Below are 21,545 nucleotides of genomic sequence, written 5' to 3' on the forward strand. Positions count from 1 at the left end.
CCCGTGGATTTTGCCAAGCACCACTATGACCCGTGTGCGACTATGCCAATTCACCAAGTACCCCTCCAGCAAGACCGACGCCTGAACAAGCACACCGACTCTGTGGATTTCGACAAGTCCCTCGACGACCGGCGCTTAGTACCACTACGTTCGCCATGTACATCTACACCAAGACCGGACCGACAAGTACCCCGACAACGTGTGTACCTCTACCGTCGACCCCATGGACCGTCAAGTTCCTCTACCGATGACTCGATCGTTTTCAAACGTGTACAAATATCGTCGCCAAGCCCGCGAGTGCCAGTACTTCCCACGACGACCCGTGAACGACTACTTCCCTCGACGATTTTGAACCGCCCCGAAATGCACGCTTCAAAGGTATAACCGCCGAGACGATGACCCGTGGACGAATGCATGTTGTATGAGATGCTCATGTTCGAACCGTGTCCGAGTTGTCTTTGCGCCGACATGTGGGAACTCGGTAACCGGGATCACCCCACCACCTTTTGCATGACACGCTCATCCGCACACTTCTCTTTTGCATCGGTATCTCAATTGAGTTACCATGACCCGAATGTTGCCGTGGCACCATTTTCGTTTCACCGCCGTGGCACCCTTTTCGTTCCGCCATGGTGACAAATGCTTCATAACATGCTCATGTTAACGTTTTCATAAAAATTGCATAAAACTTGCATATGTCATCCGCATCATGATAACAACATTTAAAATGGTTTAAATTGTGTTTGCATTATATTGCTAAATGACATATGGGGATTTTCCGGAATTGTTGTTTGTTGTTTCCGGCCACTAATGAAAAAGCAAACCCAAAATTAACCGTGTTTCTCTACACACAGAAATGGGATCCTAAACATATTACAATAAGACACCCAAATAATAACTCAATGTCGCATTCCCTAGAAGCAAAAGCTTAGCTCTTCGATGGAGGTACGAAAAGAAAAGGTTGTTCATATGAATTTTCACAGCTATGCCCGGAACAAATCATCACTCTCCACGGATTGACATGTGGGGTCTACTGCCAAAACAATGCCCAGAGCACTCACAGGTCGCCATGTGAAGGGAATATGAAAGTTGTAGACAATACTACATTCCTAGAGACACAAGCTTGGCTCTTCTATGGAGGTATAAAAATAAAATAAAAATGCTCATACTAATTTTCATGGCTATGCCTAGGATCAAATCATCGCTCCCCATCAGCTGACAAGGGGACACCAAAAAAGAAAGCTCGGAGCACTCATCACTCCCCATTTCTAGGGAGCATGGAGGTTATAATAGATATATGTTAAAGAGTATTGTCTTCCATATGAAAATCTGTATGATATATCCAATTGTAACCATTGACTGCAATTCTTTTTCTCTATTTTTACTTATGCAAATTTAACAGATGAACTGGTCGAGTATTACATATGGACTCTATATCGGTGCTCTCAAACTGTAGAAGCGAATATTTCAACAGAGGTTGAAAAATGTAAAAGATCCTTCAAAGGAGTGTCTCCTCAAGGATCAAAATATTATTAGGATCATTATATTTAAATTTATTTATGCTAGGATCATTATATTCTTAGTACCTCGTGTTAGTGTGATGTGTGTCAAAGTTTACTTCGATTAATAAACCAATATTACTCAAACAAGTTTTTTCCTTAAATAGACATGAAATATGTTTAATTAATTGCCATGTGTGAAAGGGCTAGGAGAAACCGAAGGGGAGAGGAGGGGGGATGGATTGATGCCAAATTGAAAATCAACTACCTAAAAAAAAACAGCTTATGGCCTCCAAGGGCATAAGCCAAGCCACAAACTATCTAGAAGGGGCCTGGGTTACGACGCATTTCGTAGTTGACCCCGACCTCAGTTGACATTATCAACACGCTTTAACCGTGGGCTATGCATTGAAGCACATGAAGGCTTGTATTGCATATGTCCAAACCAAATTGGTGCGATGGATGTGGGCCTAGGATACGACATTGAATAAATTTCTCTTTAAATTGGTGCTACCTCAACTCTCACATTCCGTGGCAGATCCTTTCTTCTGTGGCCACACATCCATCGCAACATGCACATCTCCACAACACCTAACTGTTGACCATATCACATTTTAGTCGACTAACACTCAACACTAAACAACATTGTGAGTCGAATCGCCGTCCTATAAAACCTACCTTTTAGCTTTTCTAGCACCCTCTGCGAAAAGAGAACGCCAAAAGCTTAGCGCCGCTTCATCCAACCGGCTTTGATTCGATGGTTCTTATCTTCATCAACATCACCATCCATCTAAAACATTGACTCCAAATGTCAGAAATGTTATTCTGAGGTACCACCTGCTCCCCTCAAATAAACACATTGATTTATGAAATTTGCAGGTACGTCATATGAATGTATATGTACTTGTTGACAAAAAGCAAGATTTATTTTTAACTTCAAATATGTTTTTGTCGAAATTTTTGTATATAAAAGAACAAACTCCAATTGACCCAAGCTCATTTCACAATATCCGGATGAAGAGGGGCTTTATTGTAACCAAGCGCTTGTATGTGCCTTTTGTACAGGAACAACCCGATTTACATAGTACACGATTTTATGTTATAACCTTACAACAACATGCGTCCCTCTTGACTGCAAAGGCACAGCAAGTCCGCATATGTTGTATTAGCAACAAGCAGCCCGCTTGGACAATATAAAGCCTCCTCCTCGGCGGGATGCCTGATTGGCAGTATCCTTCCTAGCCAAACATAGCCAGCATCCACAACTCTACATGATGGGTGGAAGAACTGAGTCATTGTTATCGGACACGAAGAACGACATGTTTCGAAATGCATCCATGCTATTTTCCATCATCCGACTCCAACTATTTTGACTGTCTCCTAAGATGAACTCGTCAGCTAGGGATCTTATTGGCGGTATATCCAAGTCCAGTGGTCCAAGTGATTCGGGCTGCAAAAAGAAATAAAGATAAAAATGTAAGCCTCGGCATAGCTAGTTTGGTTAGTTTGCAGCAAAGATAACAAGTGCTGCTAGGGCATTCGTCTAATACCCAGAATGCGTCATCTAGAGGCTGATCTTTCAATCCAAAATCATTGTCACTTTGAGGTGGTGATCTGGCACAAAGTTCTTCCATTGCCTTGACATCATCAGCACAAGGATTACCAGGAGTATCTCCTCCAGCCAAGTCCTACAACAAGAATGTAAATTAACGGTGTCGAACAGGTAAAAACTTGTTGAGAACCTGAAAATGACAACCGACCTGAAGAAAACCTTGAAACCCTTCTGAATTTGAAGAGTGAACTTCATTGTCGCTATCAGGAGGGCTGCTAGCTGAAGTGTTTAAACCTTGTTGCTTCCTAGCTGTGGCCAACATAAAACTGAACTCATCACATGTTTCTTCTGCACCCCACATGGTGGAATGGGATGTTTGAGCTGGCTGCTCTGCCGCTTGATAACGAGAAGCATGTAGGGCAACAGCAGCATCAAACGAGTCATAGCTGCACGGATTCTCATCGAAAAGAGGATTTTTGGCAATAGAGGTCACTTCACAATCCAAATTAGCAGCCTTGGATGCTTCTGTCAGCAAGTATCCAACACTGATATCAGTAAGGGTATCTGCCCAATCTACTTCCGATATTGCAAGACAATCCATCTGAGGATCAACCTGAAGTATAATAGAACAGATTAGAGATAACAGATCAACCATTAGAATTTTAACTTAAGACAGTTTGCACAAAACAGGAATAAGGACCTCAAAAGCTTGGTTTGCAGGAACTTGTTCTTGATTGTGATCGCCAGACTGAGAGGGAAAGGTATTAATGGAAGGCTCTTCCGCAGCATTCTTGCCTGTACTAGATGGTGTACCAAGCAATAATGCCGACTGATCTTTTGAGTTATTAGATGATTGCTCAGAAGTGAAGTCACTGGGTAAAGTGCCATCCTTTTGCACACAGGCCTCTGAGGAAGATTTGACCTGAATGTCTTCTGGTATCATGCAATTCTCAAAGCGGGTCAACGATATTTCACTTAGTCCTGCCTCAAGCTCAGCAAGGGAGAACCAGCCATACCTTACCAACAAAAAGTTCATACAGCAGTTAGCAATCATATGGCTGGCCACTAATGGTCTAGAACATCACTATTTTATACAGCACAGAAACACCGTACCTTAATCGGAAAATAGAGGGGCTATTCACAGAAAAAAAGACATCAGCCACTGCAACAGTATCTTGTGTTGTCCACCTCTGATAGGTAGCTAAATCCTCTTGATGAGCACAATATGGGAAAAGCACAAGCTCTCCACATGCAATGTTTGAGTTGCCCCACTTGCGATTCAGATGTTCTAAAACAGAAGACATTTTTTTCTTGGAACTTAATGTGAGCTCCAGATGTGGATTATGATCATCCTGTTATAGAGAGATAGGGATGTCATAACATGCTCGTGCTGTTTGAGAATATGAGAAAAGAACATAATATCTCAGTGTGTGCACAGCCATGGCACTAGGCAACACCCAGCAGCATGCCCACTGCAGAAAAAAGATTACGCACAATGTAAATAGCACTACCAAAGTTATTTGTGCTTCATGTTTCATATATCATGAATATTTTGCTGACTACAGGGATCTAAGACTAACAATTAACCAAATAACCAGTAATAACTGATGTATCAAGTGTAGCTGTTGCTGGAAACATGTGATTGGTTTTTTAGCTCGCTAGCAAAAGGAAACATTTACCTTCTCCAATGCCTTCCGTGTGGCTTCATTTATTGGAAATAACTGCAGCTTCAGCTTTGAAGGTGCTTGCGGATCTGCTTCTTTCATATGATTTGTGCCCGCATCTGCCAATACAGAATAAAAATATCAAGAGTTAGCATGACTTAATCTAAGTCCAGTAATTACATGAACTACAGAACAAAGACTAGAAACAATACCATCAACAGTAGATACGTTGTTGGGTGATGAAGCTAGCACAGTTGCATCCGCATTACACGACAAGTTCTGGGTCGTCATTTTGTGTTCAAGCTCCTCAGCTGCATCAGCAACTAAAGAAACACCAGCCATGGCAGCTCTCTCCCATTTCTTATATGCCGCACACGCACCAGCACCCCCTACAACACAAATCATCAGCTATCAACACTAATGCAAGGAATGTTTAACACTATAGAATCCCCCCATATGATAAATTGGGCCAGCAAGACTGGTCAGACATGCAGATTTTATACGATCAAAGATGAGTGAGGCTAAGGATACATCATATCAAAACAGATGACAAGTGATCACCTGCTCTCCTTTTTTGTCTCACAGTTCTGGTGGCAGAGAGGTCTCCTCTGATTACTCCTGACTTGTTAGAATTAGATTCTGCAACCCGTTTCATAAACGCTCCTTTAGAAGAGGCTCCTTTGCTACCGTTTTGGGCATCCATGGGCAAGAGTCCTACTGCGAAAGATTGATTTCCTGGAGTCTTGCTGAGAACTGGAGATGAAGAAGATAAGCGGGTATCCCCTAGTGAACACTTTCTTCTCGTTCTTTTTCTGTCTTTTATCAGTTGATTTCCCTATAAAAATAGGATATGTTGCATGAGAAACAGAACTACTCAAAATAAACAACCTTTATATTGGGGTAAAATCTTGAAGAGAACGGACCAATGCATCTACAAATGTTTTGAATCTCCGAGGCTTCAGATGTAGCTTTGAAGCACTGCAGCTAAATTTCTCGAGAAGAGACCACCTGCATAAAACTCAGTTAATATCTCAGTATTTTTTTCATATAATACAAAAGAAACAACACAGGATCAAATGAAAAGCGACAATTATTAGCAACAGGCATTGCATGTAGAAAAAAGGAGCATTTTGTCTGTCAATATACAAACAATAAGCACCCTCCTAGTCCCAAGCATCCACACCGAGTTATTGTCATTAATTTTGCAATGCAGGAGGAAGAGAAGCTTATAAATTTTCATAAAACTCATTTTGATTGATTAGTCAGAACAGAAAACATACAATGTAATACTCCCTCATTTTGGGGAAAACAACAAAATAATAAATATGACACGGTGTTTACACAATTGATCTATAAAGGCCTCATAGTTCTAGCTCCTAAACACTAATAACCCAGAGGTGTAATCTGCATTGCTGCAAAATATACTGCATGATTTGTAGGTTAGAATGACTATCCAAAGTTCAAGCCTCCTAGGAAAACAATGTCAGAAATATATAGCACAAAAACATTGTAAAATCAGCTACTCCCTCCGATCCACATATTACTTGTCGCTCAAATTGATGTATCTAGACGTATTTCAGTGCTAGATACATCCGTTTGAGCGACAGGTAATATGGATCGGAGGGAGTACTATTTTTTTCTATCATGCAACTTGAATAAACAAATAGTAGTTTGAACTTTGAACTACAACCCAGCAGATTAATTGCATGTCATTAAGGCTCATTCAATTACCAGCGGAGCATAGCAGCAATGGTGTCCTTGGAGTTTCGTGCATCAAGTGAGAACCCAGGACCCAGAAGCTTCTTCATGCGCCTAACAAGGCGATAGTAGTAATGCCTGACCTGTATTGCAACATAAATATTGAACCTTGAGGCTAATGGGAAGTACAACATATTCTCTGGTTCATGAATTTTTATAATTATATCAGACATGTGATCTGTAAGACAATATGCGAGGACAAAGCATCTGCCAACATAGAAAACTAAAAAGCCAAACTTGTCTTCTTGGGAATGGCCAGTTTAACGCGCTTTGCTAGGACAGCGTGCGCCTTGCGGCATTGCAAAATGCCTCAAGCTGCTCTAGGTGTAGCGTCTTCGATTAGACTTGTGCATTTTCTACTCGCCGCACAAGATGCTAAGATACTGAGGCATGCGCCTCGTAGCCAAACATGGTTAGGACAGGAAAATAATAAGGGAAAATAAAAGGCAAAAGATATTACGCTTGTGATTAGGACAGGAAAATAATAAGTGAGATGGTGGGGTGTTTCTAAATCTCATGGTCTGGGTTTTGAAGTTGTCCAACCACAAAACTTGGAAGTAAAATTAGGAAGTGAAATCAGCTGCAGGCTAGGAGGGTGAGTCGCTGTAAGGAGGGGACATCGGCTGCAAGAGAAAGGAGCTCATCATCATTGGATTGTTGAGATGAAGCTTGTGATTCTCCCTCCCTGCAACCCTTTCCCAGCTACCGCAAGAGCAGCTTAAGCAATAATGGCTTCATATGTTTATACTAAGGGGATAGTGGTGCTATGTGAACAAATAACAAAGGCCTTGGTAACAAAAATGATTCCCACTATGCCTTGCTTCCAGATTCCAAACATAAATTGTGCTTACCCTATTCTATTTCTCATAAAAATTGAGAATCCTTTAGGGCAGTTCGTGCACAGTTTGACTTACGGTCTCACATGTATTTTCCTCTCCTTCCAAATTCCTAATTAGTTATGTACAGCATATTGAAAATCCAAGAACATGTACCTGATCTTTGTTTTTGCTCTGGACACGTAGAGTAATCTTCTCAAAATTCTACCAACAACAAAGACAAGATGTTATCCATCCATCAACTAAAGCAGTTTGGAAATCACAGCGTAACATTGCATCCGGAAATTATGCATCTTACTTTTCCTACTTGGCGCAGAGCATTGAAGAAACTCTCCTCCTCTTGGCGTGTCCATGCGGCCCATTGTCGTGTCGCCTTTTTCGCTATCAAGATGAACATAGCGCAAAAAGATCAGGAAAATCCACCACAGGCAAACGAGGAGTTCAGGGGAACGAAATGGGGGGGGGGGGGGGGGGGGGGGGGGGGGGAAACGAACCAGGCTTCTGACTGGGATCGGACGCAGAGGGCGGAGTGGCATCTGGCAAATCAACAGGTTGAGGAGGCGGACTCATCTCTTCACACACCTCCTTCTCCATGACATTCGCGGCGCAAATATCTCGAGATTTCTCTGCTTAGATTTCACGCGAGAGAAAGAAAAATCGAATAATTACGAAACGGAAGAACAGATCCAAGAATTGCACATGCTAAGAGAGAGGAGAACCGTGGTGCCGATCGGGGAGAGCCGCCAGAAGATTTCGATTTGGGACAAAATTTTCTACAGTTTGAGGAAATTTTGAGATTGGGGAGTTAGGGATTTGGAGGAATTGGGGAAAATTAAGGAATGGAAGATGAGAACAATCGGTGAAAGAGGGATCTGTTGCCACGTGTACCTTCTTTTGGATCGCACGGCTATTTTTCTCCCTGGTATGGCCCAAACAACCTACGACGTCAGTGTGGAGGTATTGGACCCTCTTGGCCGGTCGGTCGGTCCGTCCCCTTGCAATACCACGAATTTTGCTGCGGTGTTGTATTCCTATTGTTAGCTTTTTGGGATAAAGAAGGGAAAAATACACTACTGCCCTTCTATCTCTAAAGAGGAATATTCAAGCTCAAGCTTTCTACAGTTGCACACATATGTAACTGTTAATGTTGTGGTGTACTCCATGAAGCAAAATGTGCTACGCAACGATAAAAATTACGGAAAGTGTTTAAACCAACCGGCTGATGTCTAGACAAATCAGCCGCATCCCTCGCGCAACACACGTCATGTAGGGCCCACCGGCCGCTTATCCTATTCTCTCCATGCAACTTCACAGCCACATATTTTCCTCACCGCTGCTTTGACCTCTTCGTCCCCTACCTCTCTCTCTAATGGATCTCGACAGATGAGCTTTCTCCTCCATGAAAGCTGCATGTGCGTCCCCACGCCACCATCTCGTCCCGTCGTCGGTGCTGCAACGCGGCATGATTGGTGAGTTTCCCGTGCTGCAAGTCCTCGACGGAAGCAGTGAGGGCTCGCCAGTGCTGCGAGTCATCGCTGGAAGTAGTGAGGCGTTGCCCATGCTACAGCGTCCGCCTGCTGCAGGCTCACCGTCATGTTGTGACGCTGCATTGAAGCGTACAGAGCGGCAGTTTCTTGCAATTTTATCGCACTAGAAATATAAAGAGGTGAAGATGTGGTTCATGTTGTTGGGGAACATAGTAATTTCAAAACTTTCCTACGCTCACGCAAGATCATGGTGATGCATAGCAACAAGAGGGGAGAGTGTTGTCAACGTACCCTCGTAGACCGAAAGCGAAAGCGTTAGCACAACGCGGTTGATGTAGTCGTACGTCTTCACGGGCCGACCGATCAAGCACCGAAAGCACGGCACCTCTGAGTTCTTGCACACGTTCAGCTCGATGACGTCCCTCGAACTCCGATCCAGCCGAGTGTCGAGGGAGAGTTCCGTCAGCACGACGGCGTGGTGACGATGATGATGTTCTACCGTCACAGGGCTTCGCCTAAGCACCGCTATAATATTATCGAGGACTATGGTGGAGGGGGGCACCGCACACGGCTAAGAGATAAATGATCAATTGTTGTGTCTATGGGGTGCCCCCCTCCCCCGTATATAAAGGAGTGGAGGAGGGGGCCGGCAAAGGGGAGAGGCGCGCCCAAGGGGGGGAGTCCTACTCCCACCGGGAGTAGGACTCCTCCCTTTCCTATTTGGAGAGGGAGAGGGAAGGAAGAGGAAGGAGGGAGGAAGGAAAGGGGGGCGGCCCCCCTCCCAATTCGGATTGGGCTTGGGGGGCGCCCCCTCCCTTGCTCCTTATCCCTCCTTTCCACTAAGGCCCATTAAGGCCCATATACCTCCCGGGGGGTTCCGATAACCTCCCGGAGCTCCGGTATTGTCACAATCTCACCCGGAACCTTTCCGGTGTCCAAATATAGTCGTCCAATATATCAATCTTCATGTCTCGACCATTTCGAGACTCCACGTCATGTCCATGATCACATCCGGGACTCCGAACAACCTTCGGTACATCAAAACACATAAACTCATAATATAACTGTCATCTAACTTTAAGCGTGCGGACCCTACGGGTTCGAGAACTATGTAGACATGACCGAGGCACGTCTCCGGTCAATAATCAATAGCAGAACCTGGATGCTCATATTGGCTCCTACATATTCTACGAAGATCTTTATCGGTCAAACCGCATAACAACATACAGTGTTCCCTTTGTCATCGGTGTGTTACTTGCCCGAGATTCGATCGTCGGTATCTCAATACCTAGTTCAATCTCGTTACCGGCAAGTATCTTTACTCATTACGTAATGCATCATCCTGTAACTAACTCATTAGCTACATTGCTTGCAAGGCTTATAGTGATGTGCATTACCGAGAGGGCCCAGAGATACCTCTCCGACAATCGGAGTGACAAATCCTAATCTCGAAATATGTCAACTCAACAAGTACCTTTGGAGACACCTGTAGAGCACCTTTATAATCACCCAGTTACGTTGTGACGTTTGGTAGCACACAAAGTGTTCCTCCGGTAAGCGGGAGTTACATAATCTCATAGTCATAGGAACATGTATAAGTCATGAAGAAAGCAATAGCAACATACTAAACGATACGTGCTAAGCTAACGGAATGGGTCAAGTCAATCACATCATTCTCCTAGTGATGTGATCTCGTTAATCAAATGACAACTCATGTCTATGGTTAGGAAACTTAACCATCTTTGATTCACGAGCTAGTCAAGTAGAGGCATACTAGTGACACTATGTTTGTCTATGTATTCACACATGTATTATGTTTCCGGGTAATACAATTCTAGCATGAATAATAAACATTTATCATGATATGAGGAAATAAATAATAACTTTATTATTGCCTTTAGGGCATATTTCCTTCAGTCTCCCACTTGCGCTAGAGTCAATAATCTAGATTACACAATAACGATTCTAACACCCATGGAGCCTTGGTGCTGATCATGTTTTGCTCGTGGAAGAGGCTTAGTCAACGGGTCTGCAACATTCAGATCCGTATGTATTTTGCAAATCTCTATGTTTCCCACCTGGACTTGGTCTTGGATGGAATTGAAGCATCTCTTGATGTGCTTGGTTCTCTTGTGAAATCTGGATGCCTTTGCCAAGGCAATTGCACCAGTATTATCACAAAAGATTTTCACTGGACCCGATGCACTAGGTATGACACCTAGATCGGATATGAACTCCTTCATCTAGACTCCTTCATTTTCTGCTTCCGAAGCAGCTATGTACTCCGCTTCACATGTAGATCCCGCCACGATGCTTTGTTTAGAACTGCACCAACTGACAGCTCCACCGTTCAATATAAACACGTATCTGGTTTGCGATTTAGAATCGTCCAGATCAGTGTCAAAGCTTGCATCGACGTAACCAATTACGACTAGCTCTTTGTCACCTCCATAAACGAGAAACATATCCTTAGTCCTTTTCAGGTATTTCAGGATGTTCTTGACCGTTGTCCAGTGATCCACTCCTGGATTACTTTGGTACCTCCCTGCTAAACTAATAGCAAGGCACACATCAGGTCTGGTACACAGCATTGCATACATGATAGAGCCTATGGCTAAAGCATAAGGAACTTCTTTCATTTTCTCTTTATCTTCTGTAGTGGTCGGGCATTGAGTCTGACTCAATTTCACACCTTGTATTACAGGCAAGAACCCTTTCTTTGCTTGATCCATTTTGAACTTTTTCAAAACTTTATCAAGGTGTGTACTTTATGAAAGTCCAATTATGCGTCTTGATCTATCTCTATAGATCTTGATGCCCAATATGTAAGCAGCTTCACCGAGGTCTTTCATTGAAAAACTTTTATTCAAGTATCCTTTTATGCTATCCAAAAATTCTATATCATTTCCAATCAATAATATGTCGTCCACATATAATATTAGAAATCCTACAGAGCTCCCACTCACTTTCTTGTAAATACAGGCTTCTCCAAAAGTCTGTATAAAACCATATGCTTTGATCACACTATCAAAGAGTTTATTCCAACTCCGAGAGGCTTGCACCAGTCCATAAATGGATCGCTGGAGCTTGCACACTTTGTTAGCATCCTTTGGATCGACAAAACCTTCTGGTTGCATCATATACAACTCTTCTTCCAGAAATCCATTCAGGAATGCAGTTTTGACATCCATTTGCCAAATTTCATAATCATAAAATGCGGCAATTGCTAACATGATTCGGACAGACTTAAGCATCGCTACGGGTGAGAAAGTCTCATCGTAGTCAACCCCTTGAACTTGTCGAAAACCTTTCGCAACAAGTCGAGCTTTGTAGACAGTAATATTACCATCAGCGTCAGTCTTTTTCTTGAAGATCCATTTATTCTCGATGGCTTGCCGATCATCAGGCAAGTCAACCAAAGTCCACACTTTGTTCTCATACATGGATCCCATCTCAAATTTCATGGCCTCAAGCCATCTTGCGGAATCTGGGCTCATCATCGCTTCCTCATAGTTCGTAGGTTCGCCATGGTCAAGTAACATGACCTCCAGAATAGGATTACCGTACCACTCTGATGCAGATCTTACTCTGGTTGACCTACGAGGTTCTGTAGTAACTTGATCTGAAGTTTCATGATCAACATCATTAGCTTCCTCACTTATTGGTGTAGTCGTCACAGGAATAGGTTTCTGTGATGAACTATTTTCCAATAAAGGAGCAGGTACAGTTACCTCATCAAGTTCTACTTTCCTCCCACTCACTTCTTTCGAGAGAAACTCGTTCTATAGAAAGGATCCATTTTTGGCAACAAATGTCTTGCCTTCGGATCTGTGATAGAAGGTGTACCCAACAGTTTCCTTTGGGTATCCTATGAAGACACATTTCTCCGATTTGGGTTCGAGCTTATCGGGTTGAAGCTTTTTCACATAAGCATCGCAGCCCCAAACTTTAAGAAACGACAACTTTGGTTTCTTGCCAAACCATAGTTCATAAGGCGTCGTCTCAACGAATTTTGATGGTGCCCTATTTAACGTGAATGCGGCCATCTCTATAGCATAACCCCAAAACGATAGCGGTAAATCAGTAAGAGACACCATAGATCGCCCCATATCTAGTAAAGTACGATTACGACGTTCGGACACACCATTACGCTGTGGTGTTCCGGGTGGCGTGAGTTGCGAAACTATTCCGCATTGCTTCAAATGTAAACCAAACTCGTAACTCAAATATTCTCCTCCACGATCAGATCATAGAAACTTTATTTTCTTGTTACGATGATTTTCAACTTCACTTTGAAATTCTTTGAACTTTTCAAATGTTTAAGACTTATGTTTCATTAAGTAGATATACCCATATCTGCTCAAATCATCTGCGAAGGTGAGAAAATAACGATACCCACCGCGAGCCTCAATATTCATTGGACCACATACATTAGTATGTATGATTTCCAACAAATCAGTTGCTCGCTCCATAGTTCCGGAGAACGGCATTTTAGTCATCTTGCCCATGAGGCATGGTTCACAAGCACCAAGTAATTCATAATCAAGTGATTCCAAAAGTCCATCAGTATGGAGTTTCTTCATGCGCTTTACACCAATATGACCTAAATGGCAGTGCCACAAATAAGTTACACTATCATTATCAACTCTGCATCTTTTGGCTTCAACATTATGAATATCTGTATCACTACTATCGAGATTCATCAAAAATAGACCAATCTTTAAGGGTGCATGACCATAAAAGATATTACTCATATAAATAGAACAACCATTATTCTCAGATTTAAATGAATAACTGTCTCGCATCAAACAAGATCCAGATATAATGTTCATGCTCAACACTGGCACCAAATAACAATTATTTAGGTCTAAAACTAATCCCGAAGGTAGATGTAGAGGTAGCGTGCCGACGGCGGTCACATCGACTTTGGAACCATTTCCCACGCGCATCGTCACCTCGTCCTTGTTGGGGAACGTAGTAATTTCAAAAAAAATTCCTACGCACACGCAAGATCATGGTGATGGCATAGCAACAAGAGGGGAGAGTATTGTCCATGTACCCTCATAGACCGTAAGTGGAAGCGTTATGACAACGCGGTTGATGTAGTCGTACGTCTTCACGATCCGACCGATCCAAGTACCGAACGTACGACACCTCCGAGTTCAGCACATGTTCAGCTCGATGACGATCCCCGGGCTCCGATCCAGGAAAGTGTCGGGGATGAGTTCCGTCAGCATGATGGTGTGGTGACGATGATGATGTTCTACCGGCGCAGGGCTTCGCCTAAACTCCGCGACGATATGACTGAGGTGGAATATGGTGGAGGGGGGGCACCACACACGGCTAAGGAACGATCTTGAAGATCAACTTGTGTGTCCTAGGGTGCCCCTTGCCCCCGTATATAAAGGAGCAAGGGGGGAGGCCAGCCGGCCCTAGAGGGCGCGCCAGGGAGGAGGAGTCCTCCTCCTAGTAGGAGTAGGACTCCCTCTTTCCTACTCCTACTAGGAGGGGGAAATGAAGGGGGAGAGGGAGAGGGAAAGAGGGGGGCGCCGCACCCCCTCCTAGTCCAATTCGGACCAGAGGGGGAGGGGCGCGCGGCCCATGCTGGCTGCCCCTCTCTCTCTCCACTAAGGCCCATAAGGCCCATTACTTCTTTGGGGGGGGGTCCGGTAACCCTCCGGCACTTCGGTTTTCTCCAAAAACGTCCGGAACACTTCCAGTGTCCGAATATAGTCGTCCAATATATCAATCTTTATGTCTCGACCATTTCGAGACTCCTCGTCATGTCCGTGATCACATCCGGGACTCCGAACAAACTTCGGTACATCAAAACTTATAAACTCATAATAAAACTGTCATCGTAACGTTAAGCGTGCGGACCCTACGGGTTCGAGAACTATGTAGACATGACCTAGAACTATTCTCGGTCAATAACCAATAGCGGAACCTGGATGCCCATATTGGTTCCTACATATTCTACGAAGATCTTTATTGGTCAAACCGCATAACAACATACGTTGTTCCCTTTGTCATCGGTACGTTACTTGCCCGAGATTCGATCGTCGGTATCCAATACCTAGTTCAATCTCGTTACCGACAAGTCTCTTTACTCGTTATGTAATGCATCATTCCGTAACTAACTCATTAGCTACATTGCTTGCAAGGCTTATAGTGATGTGCATTACCGAGAGGGCCTAGAGATACCTCTCCGACAATCGGAGTGACAAAACCTAATCTCGAAATACGCCAACCCAACCTGTACCTTTGGAGACACCTGTAGTACTCCTTTATAATCACCCAGTTATGTTGTGATGTTTGGTAGCACCCAAAGTGTTCCTCCAGTAAACGTGAGTTGCATAATTCTCATAGTTACAGGAACATGTATAAGTCATGAAGAAAGCAACAACAATATACTAAACGATCAAGTGCTAGGCTAACAAAATGGGTCATGTCAATCACATCATTCTCCTAATGATGTGATCCCATTAATCAAATGACAACACATGTCTATGGTTAGGAAACATAACCATCTTTGATTAATAAGCTAGTCAAGTCGAGGCATACTAGTGACGTTGTGTTTGTCTATGTATTCACACATGTATTATGTTTCCGGTTAATACAATTCTAGCTTGAATAATAAACATTTATCATGATATGAGGAAATAAATAATAACTTTATTATTGCCTCTAGGGCATATTTCCTTCAGTCTCCCACTTGCACTAGAGTCAATAATCTAGATTACATAGTAATGATTCTAACACCCATGGAGTCTTGGTGCTGATCATGTTTTGCTCGTGAGAGAGGCTTAGTCAATGAGTCTGCAACATTCAGATCCGTATGTATCGTGCAAATTTCTATGTCTCCTACTTGGACTTGGTCCCAGATGGAATTGAAGCGTCTCTTGATGTGCTTGGTCCTCTTGTGAAATCTGGATTCCTTTGCCAAGACAATTGCACCAGTATTGTCACAGAAGATCTTCATTGGTCCCGATGCACTAGGTATGACACCTAGATCGGAAATGAACTCCTTCATCCAGACTCCTTCATTTGCCGCTTCCGAAGCAGCTATGTACTCCGATTCACATGTAGATCCTGAAGGAAATATGCCCTAGAGGCAATAATAAAGTTATTATTTATTTCCTCATATCATGATAAATGTTTATTATTCATGCTAGAATTGTATTAACCGGAAACATGATACATGTGTGAATACATAGACAAAACTATAGTCACTAGTATGCCTCTACTTGACTAGCTCATTAATCAAAGATGGTTATGTTTCCTAACCATAGACATGAGTTGTCATTTGATTAGTGAGATCACATCATTAGGAGAATGATGTGATTGACATGACCCATTTCGTTAGCCTAGCACTTGATCATTTAGTATACTGCTATTGCTTTCTTCATGACTTATACAAAGTTCCTGCAACTATGAGATTGTGCAACTCCCGTATACCGAAGAACACTTTGTGTGCTACCAAACGTCACAACGTAACTGGGTGATTATAAAGGTGCTCTACAGGTGTTTCCGAAGGTACATGTTGGGTTGGCATAATTCGAGATTAGGTTTTGTCACTCCGATTGTCGGAGAGGTATCTCTGGGCCCTCTCGGTAATACTCATCACCTAAGCCTTGCAAGCATGTAACTAATGAGTTAGTTATGAGATGATGTATTACGGAACGAGTAAAGAGACTTGCCGGTAACGAGATTGAACTAGGTATTGGATACCGACGATCAAATCTCGGGCAAGTAACATACCAATGACAAAGGGAACAAAGTATGTTGTTATGCGGTTTGACCGATAAAGATCTTCGTAGAATATGTAGGAACCAATATGGGCATCCAGGTCCCGCTATTGGTTATTGACCGAGAATGGTTCTAGGTCATGTCTACATAGTTCTCGAACCCGTAGGGTCCGCACGCTTAACGTTTCGATGACAGTTTTATTATGAGTTTATAAGTTTTGATGTACCGAAGTTTGTTCGGAGTTCCGGATGTGATCACGGACATGACGAGGAGTCTCGAAATGGTCGAGACCTAAAGATTGATATATTGGAAGCCTATATTTGGACATCGGAATGGTTCCGGGTGAAATCGGGATTTTACCGGAACACCGGGGGGTTACCGGAACCCTCCCGGGGGATATTGGGCCTTAGTGGGCCAAGAGGGAGAAGAGGAGGGCCGGCCAGGGCAGGCCGCATGCCCCCTCCCCCCCTAGTCCGAATAGGACAAGGAAGGGGGCGGCGGCGCCCCCCTTTCCTCTTTCGCCTCCCCCCTTTCCTTCTCCACCAAGGCAAGAGGGGGGAGTCCTACTCCCGGTGGGAGTAGGACTCCTCCAGGCGCACCCCTAGGGGGCCGGCCGCACCTCCCCCTCCCTTCTTTATATACGGGGGCGGGGGGCACCCCATAGACACACAAGTTGATCTACGGATCGTTCCTTAGCCGTGTGCGGTGCCCCCTTCCACCATATTCCACCTCGGTCATATCGTCGCGGAGTTTAGGCGAAGCCCTGCGCCGGTAGAACATCATCATCGTCACCATGCCGTCGTGCTGACGGAACTCATCTCCGGAGCTCGGCTGGATCGGAGGCCGGAGATCGTCATCGAGCTGAACGTGTGCTGAACTCGGAGGCTCCGTACGTTCGGTGCTTGCATCGGTCGGATCGTGAAGACGTACGACTACATCAACCGCGTTGTGATAACGCTTACGCTTACGGTCTACGAGGGTACGTGGACGAACACCCTCCCCTCTCGTTGCTATGCCATCACCATGATCTTGCGTGTGCGTAGGAAACTTTTGAAATTACTACGTTCCCCAAAAGTGGTATCAGAGCCAGGTTTTATGCGTTGATGTTATATGCACGAGTAGAACACAAGTGAGTTGTGGGCGATACAAGTCATACTGCTTACCAGCATGTCATACTTTGGTTCGGCGGTATTGTGAGATGAAGCGGCCCGGACCGACATTACGCGTACGCTTACGCGAGACTGGTTTCACCGTTACGAGCACTCGTGCTTAAAGGTGGCTGGCGGGTGTCTGTCTCTCTCACTTTAGCTGAATCGAGTGTGGCTACGCCCGGTCCTTGCGAAGGTTAAAACAGCACCAACTTGACGAACTATCGTTGTGGTTTTTGATGCGTAGGTAAGAACGGTTCTTGCTAAGCCCGTAGCAGCCACGTAAAATTTGCAACAACAAAGTAGAGGACGTCTAACTTGTTTTTGCAGGGCATGTTGTGATGTGATATGGTCAAGACGTGATGCTATATTTTATTGTATGAGATGATCATGTTTTGTAACCGAAGTTATCGGCAACTGGCAGGAGCCATATGGTTGTCGCTTTATTGTATGAAATGCAAACGCCCTGTAATTGCTTTACTTTATCACTAAGCGGTAGCGATAGTCGTAGAAGCAATAGATGGCGTAAACGACAACGATGCTACGATGGAGATCAAGGTGTCGCGCCGGTGACGATGGTGATCACGACGGTGCTTCGGAGATGGAGATCACAAGCACAAGATGATGATGGCCATATCATATCACTTATATTGATTGCATGTGATGTTTATCCTTTATGCATCTTATCTTGCTTTGATTGACGGTAGCATTTTAAGATGATCTCTCACTAAAATTATCAAGAAGTGTTCTCCCTGAGTATGCACCGTTGCCAAAGTTCGTCGTGCCGAGACACCACGTGATGATCGGGTGTGATAAGCTCTACGTCCATCTACAACGGGTGCAAGCCAGTTTTGCACACGCAGAATACTCAGGTTAAACTTGACGAGCCTAGCATATGCAGATATGGCCTCGGAACACGGAGACCGAAAGGTCGAGCGTGAATCATATAGTAGATATGATCAACATAGTGATGTTCACCATTGAAAACTACTCCATCTCACGTGATGATCGGTTATGGTTTAGTTGATTTGGATCACGTGATCACTTAGATGACTAGAGAGATGTCTGTCTAAGTGGGAGTTCTTAAGTAATATGATTAATTGAACTTAAATTTATCATGAACTTAGTACCTGATAGTATCTTGCTTGTCTATGTTTGTTTGTAGATAGATGGCTCGTGCTGTTGTTCCGTTGAATTTTAATGCGTTCCTTGAGAAAGCAAAGTTGAAAGATGATGGTAGCAATTACACGGACTGGGTCCGTAACCTGAGGATTATCCTCATTGCTGCACAGAAAAGTTACGTCCTGGAAGCACCGCTGGGTGCCAGGCCTGCTGCTGATGCAACTGACGACGTTAAGAACGTCTGGCAGAGCAAAGCTGATGACTACTCTATAGTTCAGTGTGCCATGCTTTACGGCTTAGAACCGGGTCTTCAACGACGTTTTGAACGTCATGGAGCATATGAGATGTTCCAAGAGTTGAAGTTAATATTTCAAGCAAATGCCCGGATTGAGAGATATGAAGTCTCCAATAAGTTCTATAGCTGCAAGATGGAGGAGAATAGTTCTGTCAGTGAACACATACTCAGAATGTCTGGGTATAATAATCACTTGATTCAACTGGGAGTTAATCTTCCTGATGATAGTGTCATTGACAGAATTCTCCAATCACTGCCACCAAGCTACAAGAGCTTTGTGATGAACTATAATATGCAAGGGATGAACAAGACTATTCCCGAGCTCTTCGCAATGCTAAAAGCCGCGGAGGTAGAAATCAAGAAGGAGCATCAAGTGTTGATGGTCAACAAGACCACTAGTTTCAAGAAAAAGGGCAAAGGGAAGAAGAAGGGGAACTTCAAAAAGAACGGCAAGCAAGTTGCTGCTCAAGAGAAGAAACCCAAGTCTGGACCTAAGCCTGAAACTGAGTGCTTCTACTGCAAGCAGACTGGTCACTGGAAGCGGAACTGCCCCAAGTATTTGGCGGATAAGAAGGATGGCAAAGTGAACAAAGGTATATGTGATATACATGTTATTGATGTGTACCTAACTAGAGCTCGTAGTAGCACCTGGGTATTTGATACTGGTTCTGTTGCTAATATTTGCAACTCGAAACAGGGACTACGGAATAAGCGAGCACTGGCCAAGGACGAGGTGACGATGCGCGTGGGAAACGGTTCCAAAGTCGATGTGATCGCGGTCGGCACGCTACCTCTACATCTACCTTCGGGATTAGTTTTAGACCTGAATAATTGTTATTTGGTGCCAGCGTTGAGCATGAACATTATACCTGGATCTTGTTTAATGCGAGACGGTTATTCATTTAAATCAGAGAATAATGGTTGTTCTATTTATATGAGTAATATATTTTATGGTCATGCACCCTTGAAGAGTGGTCTATTTTTATTGAATCTCGATAGTAGTGATACACATATTCATAATGTTGAAGCCAAAAGATGCAGAGTTGATAATGATAGTGCAACTTATTTGTGGCACTGCCGTTTAGGTCATATCGGTGTAAAACGCATGAAGAAACTCCATACTGATGGACTTCTGGAATCACTTGATTATGAATCAGTTGGTACGTGCGAACCGTGCCTCATGGGCAAGATGACTAAAACACCGTTCTCCGGAACTATGGAGAGAGCAACAGATTTATTGGAAATCATACATACAGATGTATGTGGTCCGATGAATGTTGAGGCTCGTGGCGGATATCGTTATTTTCTCACCTTCACAGATGATTTGAGCAGATATGGGTATATCTACTTAATGAAGCACAAGTCTGAAACATTTGAAAAGTTCAAAGAATTTCAGAGTGAAGTGGAAAATCATCGTAACAAGAAAATAAAGTTTCTACGATCTAATCATGGAGGAGAATATTTGAGTTACGAGTTTGGTTTACATTTGAAACAATGTGGAATAGTTTCGCAACTCACGCCACCCGGAACACCACAACGAAATGGTGTGTCCGAACGTCGTAATCGTACTTTACTTGATATGGTGCGATCTATGATGTCTCTTACTGATTTACCGCTATCGTTTTGGGGTTATGCTTTAGAGACGGCCGCATTCATGTTAAATAGGGCACCATCAAATTGCGTTGAGACGACGCCTTATGAACTGTGGTTTGGCAAGAAACCAAAGTTGTCGTTTCTTAAAGTTTGGGGCTGCGATGCTTATGTGAAGAAACTTCAACCAGATAAGCTCGAACCCAAATCGGAGAAATGTGTCTTCATAGGATACCCAAAAGAGACTGTTGGGTACACCTTCTATCACAGATCCGAAGGCAAGACATTCGTTGCTAAGAATGGATCCTTTCTAGAGAAGGAGTTTCTCTCGAAAGAAGTGAGTGGGAGGAAAGTAGAACTTGATGAGATAACTGTATCTACTCCCTTATTGGAAAGTAGTTCATCACGAGAACCGGTTCCTGTGACGACTACACCAATTAGTGAGGAAGCTAATGATATTGATCATGAAACTTCAGATCAAGTTTCTGCTGAACCTCGTAGGTCTACCAGAGTAAGATCCGCACCAGAGTGGTACGGTAATCCTATTCTGGAAGTCATGTTACTTGACCATGATGAACCTACGAACTATGAGGAAGCGATGATGAGCCCAGATTCCGCAAAATGGCTAGAGGCCATGAAATCTGAGATGGGATCCATGTATGAAAACAAAGTATGGACTTTGGTTGACTTGCCCGATGATCGGCAAGCCATTGAGAATAAATGGATCTTTAAGAAGAAGACTGACGCTGATGGTAATGTAACTGTCTATAAAGCTCGACTTGTTGCGAAAGGTTTTCGACAAGTTCAAGGGGTTGACTACGATGAGACTTTCTCACCCGTAGCGA

The 21,545-nt window shown here is 43.7% G+C and overlaps 1 protein-coding gene across 1 annotated transcript; it reads right to left on the bottom strand.

Moving 5' to 3' along the window:
• Positions 1 to 2,498: 2,498 nt before the first annotated feature.
• On the bottom strand, positions 2,499 to 8,330 carry LOC123092816 (TSL-kinase interacting protein 1). The gene is made up of 15 exons (XM_044514648.1): positions 8,198 to 8,330; positions 8,029 to 8,082; positions 7,804 to 7,935; positions 7,608 to 7,690; positions 7,466 to 7,513; positions 6,447 to 6,556; positions 5,639 to 5,723; positions 5,277 to 5,550; positions 4,928 to 5,104; positions 4,731 to 4,834; positions 4,165 to 4,403; positions 3,752 to 4,067; positions 3,260 to 3,664; positions 3,050 to 3,187; positions 2,499 to 2,949 (listed from the first exon to the last, which is right to left on the bottom strand). Exons 3-15 carry the CDS (start codon positions 7,901 to 7,903, stop codon positions 2,767 to 2,769), a joined length of 2,262 nt encoding a protein of 753 aa, XP_044370583.1. The 5' UTR covers positions 7,904 to 7,935; positions 8,029 to 8,082; positions 8,198 to 8,330; the 3' UTR covers positions 2,499 to 2,766.
• Between the last annotated feature and the right edge of the window lie 13,215 nt (positions 8,331 to 21,545).

The sequence above is a fragment of the Triticum aestivum genome, chromosome 4B, assembly GCF_018294505.1.
Source record: "Triticum aestivum cultivar Chinese Spring chromosome 4B, IWGSC CS RefSeq v2.1, whole genome shotgun sequence".
Classification (NCBI taxonomy): Eukaryota; Viridiplantae; Streptophyta; class Magnoliopsida; order Poales; family Poaceae; genus Triticum; species Triticum aestivum.

Excerpts from the sequence above, each read along its gene's own strand:
- LOC123092816 (XM_044514648.1), bottom strand. The coding sequence starts at position 7,903 with ATGGAGAAGGAGGTGTGTGAAGAGATGAGTCCGCCTCCTCAACCTGTT. Across the intron at positions 7,691-7,803 it reads CGATCCCAGTCAGAAGCCTG|CGAAAAAGGCGACACGACAA; the intron begins GTTCGTTTCCCC and ends TCATCTTGATAG. Across the intron at positions 4,835-4,927 it reads CAACGTATCTACTGTTGATG|ATGCGGGCACAAATCATATG; the intron begins GTATTGTTTCTA and ends CTGTATTGGCAG.